The sequence below is a fragment of the Telopea speciosissima genome, chromosome 7, assembly GCF_018873765.1.
Source record: "Telopea speciosissima isolate NSW1024214 ecotype Mountain lineage chromosome 7, Tspe_v1, whole genome shotgun sequence".
Classification (NCBI taxonomy): domain Eukaryota; kingdom Viridiplantae; phylum Streptophyta; class Magnoliopsida; order Proteales; family Proteaceae; genus Telopea; species Telopea speciosissima.
In genome coordinates, this window is record NC_057922.1 from 15,479,491 (window position 1) to 15,497,216 (window position 17,726).

General features: G+C 37.3%; 1 protein-coding gene across 2 annotated transcripts; it reads left to right on the forward strand.

The window, feature by feature from the left end:
- The first annotated feature begins 243 nt into the window (after positions 1 to 243).
- Positions 244 to 12,859, forward strand: LOC122667253 (probable E3 ubiquitin-protein ligase XBOS32). Of its 2 annotated transcripts, XM_043863500.1 has the most exons (10): positions 244 to 1,057; positions 1,191 to 1,250; positions 1,424 to 1,495; positions 1,601 to 1,776; positions 1,871 to 2,031; positions 2,966 to 3,024; positions 3,132 to 3,178; positions 6,570 to 6,710; positions 10,687 to 10,778; positions 12,177 to 12,859. In XM_043863500.1, the coding sequence occupies exons 1-10, from the start codon at positions 863 to 865 to the stop codon at positions 12,680 to 12,682; spliced, it is 1,509 nt and encodes a 502-aa protein (XP_043719435.1). In that variant the 5' UTR covers positions 244 to 862; the 3' UTR covers positions 12,683 to 12,859. The 2 variants fall into 2 exon arrangements, with proteins under 2 accessions (XP_043719435.1, XP_043719436.1); XM_043863501.1 differs by lacking the exon at positions 6,570 to 6,710.
- Positions 12,860 to 17,726: the final 4,867 nt, after the last annotated feature.

Here is a 17,726-nt window from a genome sequence, read left to right on the forward strand (position 1 = left end):
TTAAAAATGATAAATATTTAATGGCGAAACAAACCAACTACCATTTGAGTGGGCTCCCAATCATGGAGACACGCTTTCCTTGCAGGCGTGTTGGTTTGAAGCAACAGTAAAAATGTTTGTTTCCAAATTCTTAAAATTTCTTATTTTTTTTTTGTGTAAGTTTATCGATTCAATTGTTATGGTGTTTTTATTTATTATTTTTTTAATTGATTTTAAACATGTTACCATATTAACCAATTTTCTCGATCAACACCCATTCTTTTACTTGTTCTAAGTTCCATCCAGGAATTCCTTGAATCAGACATATTTTTTGGATCATATACAATCTGGGTTTTGATGAAAACGGCAAATGATGGAGAATTTCTATATGGGGGTTGATGATCTTTCATTTTTCAGGGAGAATTCTGTTGTGGGTTGTTCTTGTTTCTGTGAGAGTTAAATGCTTTTGAAGAAAAAGAGGGTGGTGTTTTGTTGGTTCTCTGGTCTCGAGTTCTCGAAGTTGACAAGGTTTATAGGGATAGTCACTTATCGAATTGGACGTTTAGGTTGTAATTCTGTTGTGGGTTGTTTTTGTTTTGGCTAAACGGTTCTCTGCAGAGAGAGAAAAGGGTTGCTTCCATTTCTGTGACTCTCCTACCTCGAGAAAAGGGAGGCTTCTTCACATTATAACCAATTATTTTGGATATAGTTTTGGAAATTCGGTTGGGGTTATTCGTTATTTGATGATGAAGAAGACATTTTTACACAGAGAAGCAGAGGATTTTCACAATATGGCTTCTTATGCTATTAGTAAATCTTAAGGGACTTCTACAGAGAAGAGACCAGAATCTTCTCTAATAATAATCTGTAACCTGTGGAAATCATGAGATTTCTGAACATCATGGGTAATTCTTTTGGGTGCTCTGCTTCTGGGGAGCGCCTGGTTTCTGCTGCGAGAGATGGGGATCTTCAGGAAGCCAAGGCCTTATTGGAATATAATCCGCGCCTAGCGAGGTACTCGACTATTGGTGTTCGGAATTCTCCCCTCCATTACTCTGCAGCTCAAGGCCACCATGAGGTAATTCACATATTGTCTCACTATCTCAGATTCTCAATAGTTTTTTTTTATCAATATCAATCTTATTCTCTTGAATTCACCGTTACTAACAAATTATTTTCTCAACAATGGTTCAATTGTATTGAATCTTTAGATTGTCTCTCTCTTGCTTGAATCCGGAGTTGATATTAATCTCAGGAATTACCGTGGCCAGGTAAGCCAATCCAATTGTCTCACTGGAATCTGTTGTCCTTATCCTTCATTTTTCTTGAGCTGGATTGGATTTCTTTCCAGCTTACTACTTTTCACAAATTAGACTACCTAAATTTGAATTTGAAACTAGATTTGATTCTTATTCATAATTGAGTTACTCATCCTGTTGAACAGACTGCTTTGATGCAAGCTTGTCAACATGGTCACTGGGAGGTTGTTCAGACTCTCATGATTTTCAAAGCCAATGTAAGATTTTTATTTCATCCAACTATTTCCTATTCCATTGGCAATTAATTGATTTAAAGTTTTCAGGGTAACTCTCTGAAAGATACTTGGGTAATTGAATTTTAGATTTGCAGAGTAGACTATCTAAATGGGGGTACAGCACTCCATTTTGCTGCCTTAAATGGGCATTCCCGATGCATTAGGCTCCTCCTTGTGGATTACATTCCCAACATTCCTGATGTGTGGAATATCCTAAGGAAAAGATCTGCTAAACAAGAATCCACAGAAGAATTTGATGAAGGGTACACGGACCTTGTTGTTCTCCCTTTTGCTTTTTGATATTCTGGAAACTATTGATTTGTGTAACTTTATTCGGTTTCGTTTTCTTTTGGCCAGTGCCCTCAACAAAATAATAAATACACCTGCCGATGGAGGTATCACTGCCCTTCATATGGCAGCCCTAAATGGACATGTGGAGACTGTACAATTGCTCTTAGACTTAGGTGCCTGCATTTCAGAGGTTACTGTGGAAGATGGTACAACAATTGATCTGATTGGTAATTCACTGTAGTGCTTAATTGTTAATTTCTGATTATTACTCATCCTTTGTTACAAAACAATTTATTCTGTCATTTGATCATGGTTGAAGATCCTAGGCAAAATTTTTCCTGTATGATTTTTTTCCCCTTTTGAAAAAGATTCAAGGTCTAACCATTCTGATTTAATTTTTTATGTTAGCATAATTTAATAACTTTTGAAATTGTGCATGACAGTTGCCTAAGTGGTTCCATTCTTCTGATGATACTCCTAGATGGTTCCTGCTTAGCACTTAGTTTTTTTCCCCCCTTTCTATATGCTACTCATCTCACGGTTGTAACCTACCTATCGGATCATTTTCTCTGTAATAAGGATTTTGTGAGATTTTTACTATAGACTTAAACAATGCAATACTAATGGAAAATAGATAACAATAGGTTTGTTCTTTTTCACCCTCCCAAATAAGCAGAGAGGGAGCCTTGGTCAACTTTGTGTTTTGGTTTTTGATCCCTAGTGTTTTGTTGTGATGCTAGCATTTTTTGGATTCTTTGAGAAATTACCTACTCTATAATTAAGTTATCAGGAGAAATCGAAGGTTTCTACATTGTATGAGAGCTTGATGAGTATATGTAGGTTTCCATTGCCTAGTGTCAACCTGCTCACATATTTTCCTTTTTTTTCCCCCCTCTCTCTCCTCTTCTTCAATTTCATTTGGATTTCTAGTATAAGCATGATGAAAGGAAGAAAATGGTTTGAGCACTATGACTTAAGTGATAAGATAATAACCCATCTGGAAATGCTAATCTTTATTTACAATTTTTTACAACAAAAGTTGCCAACTGGCTACCGTTTCTCAGTATATGCTTACAGTTCTTGATTTCCATTCACTATGAAACTATTTGGCCTTGTTCACGATCATGTCTTCTGTAAAATCACCTTGTTTCCACTCTGCAGGTGCCGGAAGCACACCACTTCATTATGCTGCCTGTGGTGGAAATATGAAATGTTGCCAAGTATGTTGACATTATGTTGTAACTGTATTCTATATGGGATGATTAATTATGTTTGTTGCAATCTCATCCTGAACGAGCCTATTCTTTATGTGTATCTTGTGATTCAGGTTTTGATTGCCAGGGGTGCCAGCCTAACTGCTGAAAATGCAAATGGGTATCTCCTTAACTTACAATCTGTATTTTTGTCTTTGTACATAACACAAGATTTTTTTTAGTTTCAACTTTCAATCGGTCAAATATTCAGTTTCTTGGCCTAGTTTCTGTTTTTAAGAGTAGGCACACATAAGGGCATACAAGAGAAAACTAGAATTTTTTAACAGTTTACCTTTGGGTTTTCATGACCTATTTATCTGTATGAGAAATTACACTGCATTTGTTAGATTAGTTCGTCCATCAAATTGGATTGCCAGAATATCATTTAAGTAACTTAAAATTATTTTGAACATTATAATACTAAACTGCTACAGTGCCATAAGGCTTGAAGATGAAAATAGTCTTGCGTTTAGATTTGTTCAAACATAGTATGGGATATTTGTTAATTTAGATTGTCTCATTCCACTTTCCAAGTTTCCCGCAGTAGTGCTAGAATTTAAGATCCAGAACAGCTAGCCTAACCATTGGATTAAATATCTCACCACCAAACCTTTTTGTCCAGATAGGTGCAGAAAAGATGGTTTGTATTCATATTGAAAACTAACAACATATCTATAATGCTTTGTGCCAGTCATCATATTCCAAAGTTAAACAACATGAAGAAAATTATGCAATTGGAGATACAGAATGCAATCTTAACATCGTGAAAGTATTTGTTTCTTGTAGTAGCACACAAGAGGCATTTTGTTTTCTTCTACGAAGTCATTAGGGCATTAAAACCAGTTAAGGAAAATGGGACAATTTAAAGTGAGGCACGACTGGATGAAGAAATGAAAGTTGGCACAAGTGTAGAACCTGAGAACTAGGCCCAGATTTTGAGAACTGAACATGATTTTTCTACAAAGAATTCGACAAAATTTGTCTGACCGTGAAATCATGCTTTAAATTAAGAAGAAAATGAGAGAAGGTTCCTAAGGGATTCTGTAAGGGAATGACCCCAAATAAAACAAGGCATTCATTGTTTTTCTGCTTCAGTGGGTGGATTTTGGAATGGCTGCATGTAAAAAGAAAAAAAAAAAAACTAGTGATGTTTTTCCACATCACTAGTTTATGAATTGCCCTGTCCATAGGGTATCTATAGACACTAACAAACAGGAGGGCAAATGGTCACAAGCCTCTAAGATTTGGATAAAATCCGGCTCCTGCTTATGGACAGACCTGTCCATTGGGTATCTATGGACGGCCCACCTTTTGTACCACATAGCAGGGCTGAAATTTGGTAGATAGGTAGACCCAAGGGTCCCCTACTCACATGTCATGTTTCAGCTCAATTGGGAATTGGCCAAGTGGCAAAATAAAGCCTCAAAAAATCAAGGACTGCCAAGAGGGCGTTTTACAATGCTTAGATGATCAAGAAGGTGCATGGCAATAAATGAGATGGTACATACTTGAATTTAATTATGGGATTTGGCAAGTGGCCAATCCAATTCATGCTCTAGATATCTAATGGTCAGAATTGCCACATCACCAGTCCCCATGGCACAACTAGGTGGGTTATCCATAGATACTCTATGGATGGGACTGTCCATAAAACCTTTTGCCTTTTTTTGTATATTCCTTTTTCTCTATATTTTAGGGAGAATATATGATCCATAAGGCATTGGGAAATTCCCAATTATTTGGGTTGAGATCATATAATTTTTCTAACTTCCAATGCAATTTGTGTGAATGCTGCCAAGATGGAGACTTCCTGAGGAAACTTTCCTTGAGTTCAAATTTTTTTTTTTTAAAATCCAAACATTTATTGCAAGTCCATTTCTCTTTCTTTTTTGAATTATTTAGTGCAAACCAAGAATCAAAATTCAGTTGAGGTTCTTTTGAGATCAAATCCAGTAATTTATAGAGAAATCAAATTCCAAATTCAGTCCGGCCTAAATTCACTTAATTTTGTACTTTTCCTTTTCGCCGGGGGAGAGGGGTCATTAATATTTGCTTTGATTTTTGTTCCATTGTTCAGTTTCATTAAGCTGCTCTACCACAAAAAGTCCTAGGATACTAAGAAATGGCTACATAGTTAATATTGTATATATATATCTTTTTTTTTTGCTTATGGAATCCGTTTTCATTATGGATCCCACAATCCCACACAAATATCTTTATCAATCTGATCATGAATCTTGTTTTTGAGGGGAGATCATAAAATATAACTTTCTAAGAGAAAAGTGATAGTAGGACTTATTAGGCATCCCAACGTCCTTCCAATGAACAAGTTGCTGCCGTTCTCACCAAAACTTTGTTAGGAGAATGTTACATCTGGAATAGTTAAGCACAAAACTCCTGACGAATCTCTTTTTGGAGGGCTACATTTGTGATTTATATTTTATACTACAGTAGTGCAGCACTCGGATAATTATTATAATTGTTGTCTATATGTGAGCAAATTCAAATATAATTTCCTCTTTCATAATAAACAAAAATATGTATAGATATAATGTTCTGGAAAAGGAATATCTACAAGAAGAATTTGCAATAGCTTTCCCAATACAGAATATGTTTTAGAAGCAAGATTATAGTAGATGCATAAATTGAACCTGCTTTAGAACATGAATATTGAATAATTGTGATCCTAAATAATGATGAAGTTGAGAGCAGAGTTGTTAATGTTGAGTCGAATTGTAGAACCTCAATCAGGTCTTATTGAATCAAATCAGGATTCGAATCATGAATCTTATAACAGTTCAAGAAAATAATTTGGAAAAATATAAGAGAATTTTAAAAAATCAGAAATGAAGGAAGAATTAATTATCTATCTAATTAAATGCACCCACAATCAACTCAAAATCATGTAATGAAGATTTGGAAACTCATACACATATTAAAACATTCTCATTGGTTTGTAAAGAAGAAAAACTCCAACTAAATGGGGTCTGCTACGTGGAGACTTTTTTTTTTCCAATCAGCTCTATTCAAACCATACTTGTTACTAGTCCTAAGCTATGCATCTCTTTCCTCACCACTTATCTTAAAGTCATATTTCAACTGAATCAACTCAATTAGGGACCTGGTTGCAATTTGTATGAATCACAAGAATCATCCGAATCGGACTCTTGAGTGATACAGATTCAAAGGATTTTTCTGAAAAGAGATTTAACAAGGGTTTGTGAGTCATTTTCGCACTGATTCACTTTGAATCGTAGGATTCATTGTGTGAATTGGTGGGAGTTCACAACAGAGGCTGCAAACATGTGATATGGAGCTTGGGAAGGAGATGAAGAAGAATATTATTTTAAGCAAATATAGTAAGGATTTTTCATATGGTACATTTGTGTAGCCAATTCTTGATCCATTGTTGTGATGAATGGTCCTTGGATATGTTGCAAGACTTGAGAGTATGCCTTTGTGTTTTCTATTAATCAAACTGTCTTCTTATACCTGCTTTTATTTGTTCAAAGATTGACACCCTTCATGGTTGCTCGGTCGTGGCATAGAGACTGGCTTGAGGGAATTTTAAGTGTACGGCCACAAGGCCAGCCCCAAGTTCCTCCTTCACCATTCCTCTCTCTTCCCCTTATGAGCATTGTCAAAATTGCAAGGTAATTACTCTAACTTCTTGTCTCCAACGATCTTCCATTGTATTTAAGTATATAGAATTATCCAGATTGTTTCACTTGTAGACCATTGCTTGAATTTTTCATTTGCAGAGAGATTTGAGTGAACTTCCAAACTCTCCCCCCCCCCCCCCTCCCCCCTTTTCCAATGTGTGTGTCTGTGCTTGTGCTGACCCCCCCAAAAAAAAGGAAAAAGATTCGGACTTTACCAAGTACCAACAAAGCAAGCTGGCATTAGGACATAAAATGAGTCAAATCCAGATCAGGAACTTGCAGATCTGGTGCATTTGTGACCCAGAATAGATCAAATTTGGATTCACTAATATGGATCAATATCCACTCCAATATCCACATGGTTCAGAACAAGGTTTCTCTGCCTTGTTCATTAGATGCATATGTTATGACCTATTCGAAGTCTAGATCCTGTGTTGCTGGGGAGTTTAACATCTATTCCTGCAGGAGATGCAAATAGGCCTTAAAGGCCTTGGAGGCAAACATGCCTTAAAGAGACGCTTTTAATATGTTTTTCCAAACAGGCCTTAGTAGGCTGTTTAAGATGAATGGTGGCTGGGACCACCAGCTTATTGAGACTAGCTTTGAGCTGGTTTTTTATTTTCTTTTTAATTTCTTATTAGCTTTAGGGGAGAGGTTTTGTGTACGGTTGTGCATGGTGCACGACCATGACCATGCACAACAACCGTCGGATGGGTTGTGATGAAGCAGGATATGTGATTCCTTAGTTTAATTGGTGTTGTTCCTTATACCTCAGGATCAAAGTTTGGATCCTAAGGGTGTAGTTTTGACCTTCAAATACAATTTCTTTCCTTGACTTTGGGAAGCTGCCTTCTTTGTTGAGACTAAGGATCTATCCATGCACCCAAACATCTGGAAAGAATTTATGAAATTTTACAGCAAAGAAGTTCACCCTATTTACTCTTTCAGATTAGTCCTGCTGTCCTGAACCCACAAAAACCGCTATAACTAATATCGTATGTGATTTTAATTGCATATAAATCTCAATTATCCACCTTGTTACCTAGGAAATTATCTGGATAAGAGAAATAAATGCTTTGTTGGAGAGAAAATAGGAATACTTTGAAATGAAATCATATCTTTACCTTTTTGTAAGTGTAACTTTTTTAACCTACTATGAGAAGAAAAGATGAGGAAGAGGAGACAACTGTTGAACTTATCAGTCTCCCTCATAATGCTTGTATTTATAATCTCAAATTACAATAGAAAGGGGAACTCCTAATCAGATTAGGAATTCCTAATCATGATAGGAAAAGAATTAGAACTAACAACTCACAGTAGAATTAGGACTTGACATAATTAGAAACTAGGACTCCAACTAGGACTAGGAAAATAGAAGATACACATATCAATCAAATCACTGTTCACGTGAACAGTGTCACATGAACAGTACTTCAACACTTCCCCTCAAGCTGGATTATACAAATAAGCAAAGAAAGAAGATCCAGCTTGAACTAAAAGGAAAAAAGAAAAGAACATAATAATGCAAACACTCCCCCTCAAGTTGGCGCATACAAAGTATTAATGCCCAACGTGAACAAAATGAGAAGAAACTAAGTTGCAGCAGAATCCAACTTGACAGATGAATGTAGCTCCCAAATAAACATTCAAGAACTTGAAATAATTGATCTTCAAAACCTGGATGACATGATCAAAAAACCGGACTAGAATTTCTTCCAAAAAAGCGACTTTTAAAGATCTTCAATAGCTAACCATGATGAATCTCGATCATCATAATGACATAAGAAGTTAAATAACTAGAGCAGCAAGTAGTGGAAACGAGTTGAATTAGGCAATGGAAAAACACCGTATCAACCCAACCGAAAGTCCTCAAGTAGGCAACAACCAAATATCTTCAATACTCTTCAATACTTCAATCTCCCTTACGGCAAACTCAACCCAATAACGAAGGATACCCAATGGCAATGGTGGAGAAAATCGATCTTCTATGTTTTGCACCAATGTTCCGCAAGTTTTGCTTTCTGTAATGTCTGCAGGTGTATTGTACATAATCCCTCCCTCACGTGTAGTAGTACACGTGGACAAATAACGGAGATTATGTCAAAGATAGTGCAAAAGTATAAACTTCTAGAATTCTCCAAAGGTGCTATGGGTGTGAAAAAAGGAAGGAATGGCAAAATTGTAACTTACTAGAAGTTTCCAAAGGTGTTATGAGTAAATACCAAAGGTATGGGATATGAAGGGAATTAGAATTATTGAAAGAGAACGGTGTTGAAAAAAAAGGATGGCATGGCTGTAAGTTGGTGGAAATCCACTTTTAAATACAATCCAAGCCAAAGGGCAAACTGATAATAAACCAGAATTTTCAAGGGTCAATTGGGTAGTCAAATAGGAGAATGTATTAAAAAGGTAATGGCAGTTCCGTAAATAACCAGAATTTTGCAAGGGTCCCTTGGTAAATAAGAAAGTAATGGGTCATGTAGGGAATTAGATTTATAAATGGGGAACAGACTTGGAAGGGAAAATAAGTAAAGACTATGAAGTAATTGAAGGCAAAAGTAAGGGCAAAAGTGGGGGCAATAATGGGATTCAGAAAACATAATAATAAAGACACCACGTTTGTGGTTGTCTTCAACCTTCAGAACCTGAGACGGTAAAGTGAACAGAGAAGCAGCACCGTGGGGGAGAAAAGGGGCATGATGTTGTTTTCTCTCTTCGATCAGCAAACATAGATAATCACACCAGATTCAAAATCAGATTCGAAGGAGCAGCAGATATCAACATCTTACTATAGCAACGCAGAAGAATCACCACCACTCCAAGAATCAGCTTACTGTTTGTGGATTCTAAGAGAAATAAATCAATTCAAACAAATCTCCAGCATCTGGTTTGAAACCAAGAGCAGCAGTGACACTGGTTAGCTGAGCTTCGATCAAACAATTTTCATTGATCAATTCCCAACAAATTTCAGGCAGAGTTTGAGCAGAAAAACAGCACATCAATAGCAACCAGAAAACCAGCAAATCGATTTCAAGTCTTCAACCCATGAGCAATAAATCAGCAAATAAATTAGCAGCGGAATCGATTCAAGTATTGATCAATCGATAACAATATCAGCAATAATCGAGAGCAAAGAAGGGATCCCAGTCTCCTTCGATAACTGCATCACAGAGCACATACCAAATAGCAGCAGAAAATAAATCTTGCGCTGTCGGAAGAATAGAACCCACGAGAGGGGTTTCAGCTGCAGTCTTCAACAACCGAAGCACACCAGTAATATGATAAGAAAACCTTTTTTTTTTTTTAAAAAAAAGGACTTGCAGAGATCGTCCCTCTTCTTAAACTTACAAATTTTTTCTTCTTCTTTTTCATAGCTCTGATACCATGTAGAAAACCTAGGACCTGTAACCAGTAACTTGAGAGAGAAGAAAAGATGAGGAAGAGGAGAGAACTGTTGAACTTATCAGTCTCCCTCATAATGCTTGTATTTATAATCTCAAATTACAATAGAAAGGCGAACTCCTAATCAAATAAGGAATTCCTAATCATGATAGGATTCCAAGTTCCAATAGGAAAAGAATTAGAACTAACAACTCAAACTGAAACTAAGACTAACAACTCACAGTAGAATTAGGACTTGACATAATTAGAAACTAGGACTAGGAAAATAGAAGATACACATAGCAACCAAATCACTGTTCACGTGAACAGTGTCACATGAACAGTACTTCAACAAGTACTTTTACGAGATATAGTATGATATATTGCTGAGATGAGATATAAGTTCTGATTTCTATAACCTGCTTATGACCTTTGATAACCTCAATCAAATCTTGGCTTTTGTTGATACATTACTATCTTTTGGTGGTAAATTTTTTCTTCGTCTGGTTGAGGGATGTGAAGGATTGAAACTACGCAGGAAACACATATGTGAACTTTTATTCCTTCATTTATTTGTTTTATGTAGAGAATTTGGATGGAGGAACAATAATTCAGTAATCACATGCCTGGATCCATGTGCTGTTTGTTTGGAGAGGAAATGCACGGTAGCTGCAGAAGGTACACTCTCAGGACACTAACCATTGGTGATAAAAGATTGCTATTGTTTTTTCTCTAAATTACTGAAACGTGTTTCTCAAAATCCCTCTCCCGTCAAAGCTGCAAACCAATATGTGTGAGGTTTGCATTCAGAACTTGAGCTTTACAAGAAGCAACATGAATGATTTGTATCTTCTTACGTTGGACTATAACTTGAGTTGGTCATACCCCAAGCTTGCATTATTTTCTGAAGATTCATGATATGCAGTCTGCCTTTCAACTCTAATGATCAAATATAGAGATATAGATGTTATATATACAGCTCGTGGTCATTGATCCATGCAAACAAATAATCAATATGCTTATTGATCCACCTCAATATATTAGAGAATTTTCGTGACTTGCACAACATGTATTTCATACTCTGCTTCAAACATTTATAACCATCTGATCACTCACCACCTTGTGGAGCATCAAAACCATAATATATGAGGGTTCAGAATCAATGGTTCATTATATCAGTATCCCAAAACTAAACAATTTCTGTCTTGCACAATCCAAGAGATAAGTCCAGCATCTAGCCAGCCTATAGATCAATGACCAAGTATGCTGGATCCTCATTTCTGAAACCACAGATATAAATAATGTAATGATCAAAGATTCAAAGATGCTAGTTCATCCATTGACAGTTTGGACTAACAAATGAAGATTTCAGATCAACAAGAAGGTTGATACGTATGAATTTAGAGAAATCACAACATAAGCAAGTCCTAGAGCAGTCAAAAAAGAAACCTCTCAAATCTTTAAGCTGCTAATCACATTTGCAAACCAATCTACTAAGCACTAATTATTTCCCAAAATGGATAAACATGCATGAAATTGAGTCATCCTAGCCATCGGTATCCTGGGAACATCTGGGTTGTTTCCTGGGGACAGTCAGGTTCTCGAACTACTACTCACCTTCTGACTCAAATAACCTGACTGTGGGTGAATGTTGGAACAAACTTCAATGTTAAGTGTACAGCTCATTTCTTTTTCATTTTTCCTTTGCATGGAGGGGGGGTTTCCTCACACGTTGGACGATTGCAATTTGGTAGAACTTGACAAATTGACGAGGCCTCTGTATATCAGATTAAAGATAATCTCACTTGTGTTTGGCTTCTCGAATTTTACTTTCTTGCGATTTGATGTAATTGAATCTTTTCTTATCAAATCCATCAGAAGTTACAGAACACAATATTTATAACATGAGGGCTATTGACTTAACCTGAGGTTTGTCTTTTGTGTATGGTATTTCAAAACACTGGTCTACATTTTGCAGCTTTGTTTTGTAATTGCCATTTTGGTTATCTCATACCATGCATTGTCATTAAGCATGATCAATTCGTCACTTAAAATACAGTCGTTTTCCTGTTGCAGGTTGTGGCCATGAGTTCTGCACTCGTTGTGCTTTGTATCTCTGTTCCACCAACAGCACCTCGACTGCCACAAATGGCCCTCCAGGTTCCATTGCATGTCCTCTCTGCCGGCATGGCATAGTTTCTTTTGTCAAGCTTCCAGGCAATACCCCAAGAATCAAAGAAATAGCTAGGACGAGCTTATCTTTGACTTTTTGTGCCTGCTCGACTGAAAAATCAGAGCCCACTTCAATCTCAACCCCCTTCTGCAAGGCAGACTACCATTGTGCCCGTATTTCACCTATTGGATCCTCCTCCTTCCGGAACCTCAGCTGCCAGAATTTCCCATTGGTAAAGCTCAACTCAAGCTTTTGCATGGGAGCTCCAGACACTAGTCCTTCCCTAGTTCCTAGTGACGCCAGACGGAACCTGCGGAATCACTTGTGCAAGTGTTCAAGATCAAGCTTACGAAGATCAGCTTCACACCATGAGAGTAGAAGGTCTTGGCTCTCTGCACTCAATATGTAGCCACTGGTGGGTATTAAAATTTTTTGTGCTGGAGTGTTCTTTCATTATTAGAAGTCCATAATGAGTTGATAATGTAAATACATCAATATCTACTTCCATGTAATACAAACTGATTTAGCCACACATATTCTTTGAACTCTTGGAACTTGTACTGAATTGGTACTGCTTTACAGTGTTTCAACAAGAATCAGATGGGTAGGAGTTATATCTCATGATTTTTCTTACCATTACATATGGCATGATGAACAGTGATAGAAGAAGCGTAGATTAAACACGAACAGATTCAAATACAAAGCATGAAAATGAGAACCCAGAAACTTAATGTACTGAATAATACATCTTAATGAACTTGAGTCAAGCTCTTGAGGGACAGGAGCCGCAGGGTGCAGTATGAAAATGGGAGGTTTGATAAGAGTGATGATAGGTTCATGAACTGCAACAGAGTAAAGAGTGGCTGTGAAATTCATCTTGGACAAGTCTAGCCAGGTCAAGAAAAAAGATGAACTTGCAAAGAGAAAGAATGAAGGAAAGAAGGAATTTTAATATTTTATTCATTTAAAAAAAAAAGGAGAGAGGGAAGTTCAACAAAGATACCACCAAACCTTATGGATGCTGTTATTGTTTCTTCCTCCATTTTTTGTATGTCTCAAGTTTTGTAAGCAAGCACAAGGCACAGTCAAATCTCATGAAAATAATCTGGCAATCCAAGAAAGAGGTCGTTGAAGACTAAGAGACAAAAGGGACAAAATTAAAGACAAGTTTATGGTGCTGTGAAGCGATATAAATTGGCAAGAGGAGATGCTGCCATGAAAGGAGTTCGGGCATTAATATAGTTGCTGAGCAGGGAAAAAGTGACCATAAGTCGATCTATATCGGAGTAGAAAAGTAAGCTAAAAGTGAGAATTGAAGTCCAAAAATGGTAACTGATTTGAGGGAAGGTAGTGTAGTTATGTGATTTAATCATCTGTCAGAAAAATATCTTTACTGTAATACTTCCTCTCACATCTTTTGCCTCCTCACTCTTGCAACTCGATGAACTGAGGCTTCTGGGCTCCAAGTTTCTATTTTTTTCTTATCAGAAGAAGATGAAGAAAGCCACTGTATACTAACAAGGTTGCAATAAGGATTAAGAAGAGGTTGAGGAAAGCAGGAGACCAGACTCCTCCCTACTTGCCTTGTCTCTTTCATACTGATGCAAGTCTTCTTTGACTATATTGTGATGATTTTTTTTGTTAATTTTGTGAACAATTTTATATATAATGTTTGTGTGCATGTGAGTGGGATATTAATGAAGAACAGTTGAAAATTTCATGACAGGATATGCCAACATCACATATCTTTTTTTTTTTTTTTAGCTAAAGGTCAACAAACGATTAAATTAAAAGAAAGATAGAATATACATAATTAACGTCTAGACATACCCAGACAACATTTAGTTCACTTTTCCACCTTGGGCATGGCCATCAGCAGAAAAAATGTGTTCTAACAAAACAAGAAGCCAAAAAAGACTCAAACAAATTTATAACACAAACAATCGATAGCTCGGTTGGTTGGTGGTATTGCCAGTTGAGTGCATGCCACCCCATGACGTCAAGGGATCGATTCTCTTGGATTGGATATTGTGCCAAAAAGGCACCCTCTCTCCCTTCCCCCGGTGGTAGTAATAGTAATTTGTAGTTGGCCTATGGGCCCTGAGTAGGATATAAAAAAAAAACCATCTATAACAAGTTTTGTTGTGCATATTCCACCAAATATCCTTAGTTATAAAAGAAGGGGGAACATCGAAGCCGATCTTATAAAGCAATCCCTAGTCCTAAGTGATATCATCCAATCAGTACGTAGGACTAGGTACATCACCCTTCTTCTTCTCTCTTTTTTTTAGGGTACATGCAATTTCGTATCAATCCAACATCCCAATCTATCATTGTAAGTGTGTTTGAAATGTTTAAAACATCTAAAAATGAGTTCAAGAACAATCCAACTGGAGCAAATGGAAAATCAAAGAGGAGTTAACATTTTTTTTTCAGTAAAAGAATTAATACATAATAAATTATAAATTAAGATAAACCATCAAATTTGACTTAAAAATTTTTAAAGGGTTCTAAATCTATCTAGTAGTTAGTCTATCAGAACATCCATCCACGTGATTTAAAAGTGAGAGGCACGACGAGTGATTTTTTTTTTTTTTTTTTTGGTTTGATGAATGAAATTAGTTGTCAACTCTTTATTCATTGCTGTCATGTGTTGCTTTTAAAAGAAAAAAAGGTAATTTAGAAATACCACAGGTTTAATGAAAGTATGATTTTACCCCAATTTTGAAAAATTTTACGTATCCCTTGAGGTTTACAAATGTTAGCAAATAAACCCATTTCGCCAATTCATGACTAACAAATCGTGTTAAAATCAAGGGGTAAAATTATAAAAATACCCTTTAAAGGAAAAAAAAAAAAAAAAACGCCTGCAACTCATCTTCCCCAAATCGATTTGGGGAAGATGAGTCGATTGGGGAAGATGAGTTGCTGGTATCCTTGAGTCTTGAATGTGCTAGGGTTTTGGTTCCGGAAATGGCACTTTTGAATAATGGGGAAGATGAGTTACAGGTATCTTTGAGTCTTGAATGTGCTAAGGTTTTGGTTCTGGGAATGGCGCTTTTGAATAAACTATCATGGCAGAGAATGAGAATCGATCGCAGAAGCAAAAACGATGATTCTTTCTCTTTAGCTTTTGATCATTGCAAGAAAAACTCGATGGGGATATGGTCGGATATGGATGAGATTCCTCAGGATTCCGTCGGGAAAGCTTTGGTTTCGGTTGGAAAATCTGTCGAAGCATCCCCGGAGACTTGGTCAGACGTCTCTTGCTTGACGTATTCCGACGAGAAAGCCAAAACAGAGCTCTCTGTTTCCTCTCGTAAAGGCATTACGCACAGAGCGAGAGAGACACCACCTACCTGCCTTTCTTGGGATTTCTTGGGGATCATCAGCTCTGCTTTGCTCTACTCTACTCTGATCCTATCCTTGAAAAGGGGTAGGTCTTTCACACCAGAATAGAGAGAGAGAGAGAGAGAGAGAGAGATTCCAAGGTTCTTTCTTTCTTTATCTTTGCGTCTGTGAGATCAATCTTCATCAAGCTTAGTCTGCAAAAACCAAGGCAAAGAGGCTCGGGAGGGTTCATCATCTTCTTCACCAAGCTTAGTCTGCAATTCAATTTTCTTCTGAAAGAAGAGGAATACAACTATCATCAATTACAAGTGAAGCAGGGGCCGGATGGGTGTGATCAAGACAGCCATCGGTGATGCGGTATTGACTTCCATGTGGGTGTTCTGCGCGTCTACGCTTCAGGTCTCCACCTCCATTATCCAGAAGGCGCTGGGATTCGAAAGTATGGCTTCCGCCCTCGTTATCACGACCACCCTCGTGGCCTTCCTCGTCTTAATCTTCACCTTGCTCGGCGGCGCCATGGGTGGAGCCAGCTTTAATCCCACCGGCACTGCTTCCTTCTTTGCCGCCGGCATCGGTGATACCGACCTCATCCGTATGGCCTTCCGATTCCCTGCTCAGGTTTCTTTTTAGTCCCCTCATTAATCAGAACATTTATTTCCTGCTCTTTGGTAGGATAATTGCGATTTGGGATTTGATATTTGTCCTTCATAACAAGCAAAGTCACTTGCAATCATATTTCCGTCGAGTTTTTCTTGCGATGATCAGAAGCTAAAGAGGAAGAATCAACACCGAAATCAATTTGTTTTTGCTTTTGCGATCGATTCTCGTTCTCTGCCATGATAGTTTATTCAAAAGCGTCATTTTCAGAACCAAAACCCTAGCACACTCAAGATTCAATGATACTTGCAACTCATCGATTGGGAAAGCTGAGTTGCAGGGGTTTGTTTTTTTTCATTTTCCTTGAAGAGGTATTCTTATAACGTTACCCCTTGATTTTAACACTGTTAGCCATAAGCTAATGGAATAGGTTTATTTGTCAACGCTTGTACACCACAGGGGTACATAGAAATTTTCAAAATTGGGGGATAAAATCATACTTTCGTTAAACCTCAGGGGTGGTATGTGTAAAATACCTAAGAAAAAAATAAATTTAGCACATTTCTAGAAATAAGTAGGGGTGTAAATGAATAGCCGAAATCCATTTTCCTATCTGTGTCCGTATCCGTTTAGCACTATCCGAATCCATCCGAAAGCTAAACGGATGCGGATACGGATAGGCTATAGCTATCCGAAAAGCTATATTTACATGTAAACGGATAAAATATCCGATCACCGTAGGTCCGTATCTGTTTAGCACTATCCGAATCTGTCCGATAGCTAATCAGATGCGGATGCAGAATATAGAACTATCCGAGCCGAATCCGATCCATTTACAGCCCTAAAAATAAGGAGAAAAGTTCCTTATGAAGGAGTGTGCGATTTGCATCTAAACACAGAGGGGGTGACATGACTGCCATGCCCTTATGAATGGCGATAATTAGGGGTGTCAATGGGTCGGTTCGGTCCGATTTTGGTTCGGGTTTTTGATTTCGGTGTGGCTTTTAGAGAAACCGAGACCAATCCAATAAGAACTTTTCAGTTTCGGCTCAATTTCTGTGCGGTTTGGTTTCGTGTCGATTTTGATTTATGATAACGGGTTGATATCGGTTTGGATTCGGTTCGATACCGGATTTTTTTAAACAAGTTGAATTCGGTTTGTGCCTATTTTCTTCTCTTTCTCTTTTCAACTACATAAAATATTTCATTAGCCCCACACTTAAAAAGAAGATCAATGGAACAAGTATTGTTACAAATCAATTTCCCTAATTTCATAACCTCATACTCATTGATTTGTAACAATTTATCTTATAACCATAAATTTGCTCACTTATATTAAAATCAATTCAATGATTCATAACCGTATCCTCATTATTTTTTTAACGGTTTCATTCGGTTCGGTTTGTTATTGGTCGGTCCTGTGCGGTTCGATTTTCAACCGGTCTCGTCATATCCCAGTCCAAAACTGATCCAATAAAGATCGGTTTGATTCGATCTTGGGTTTT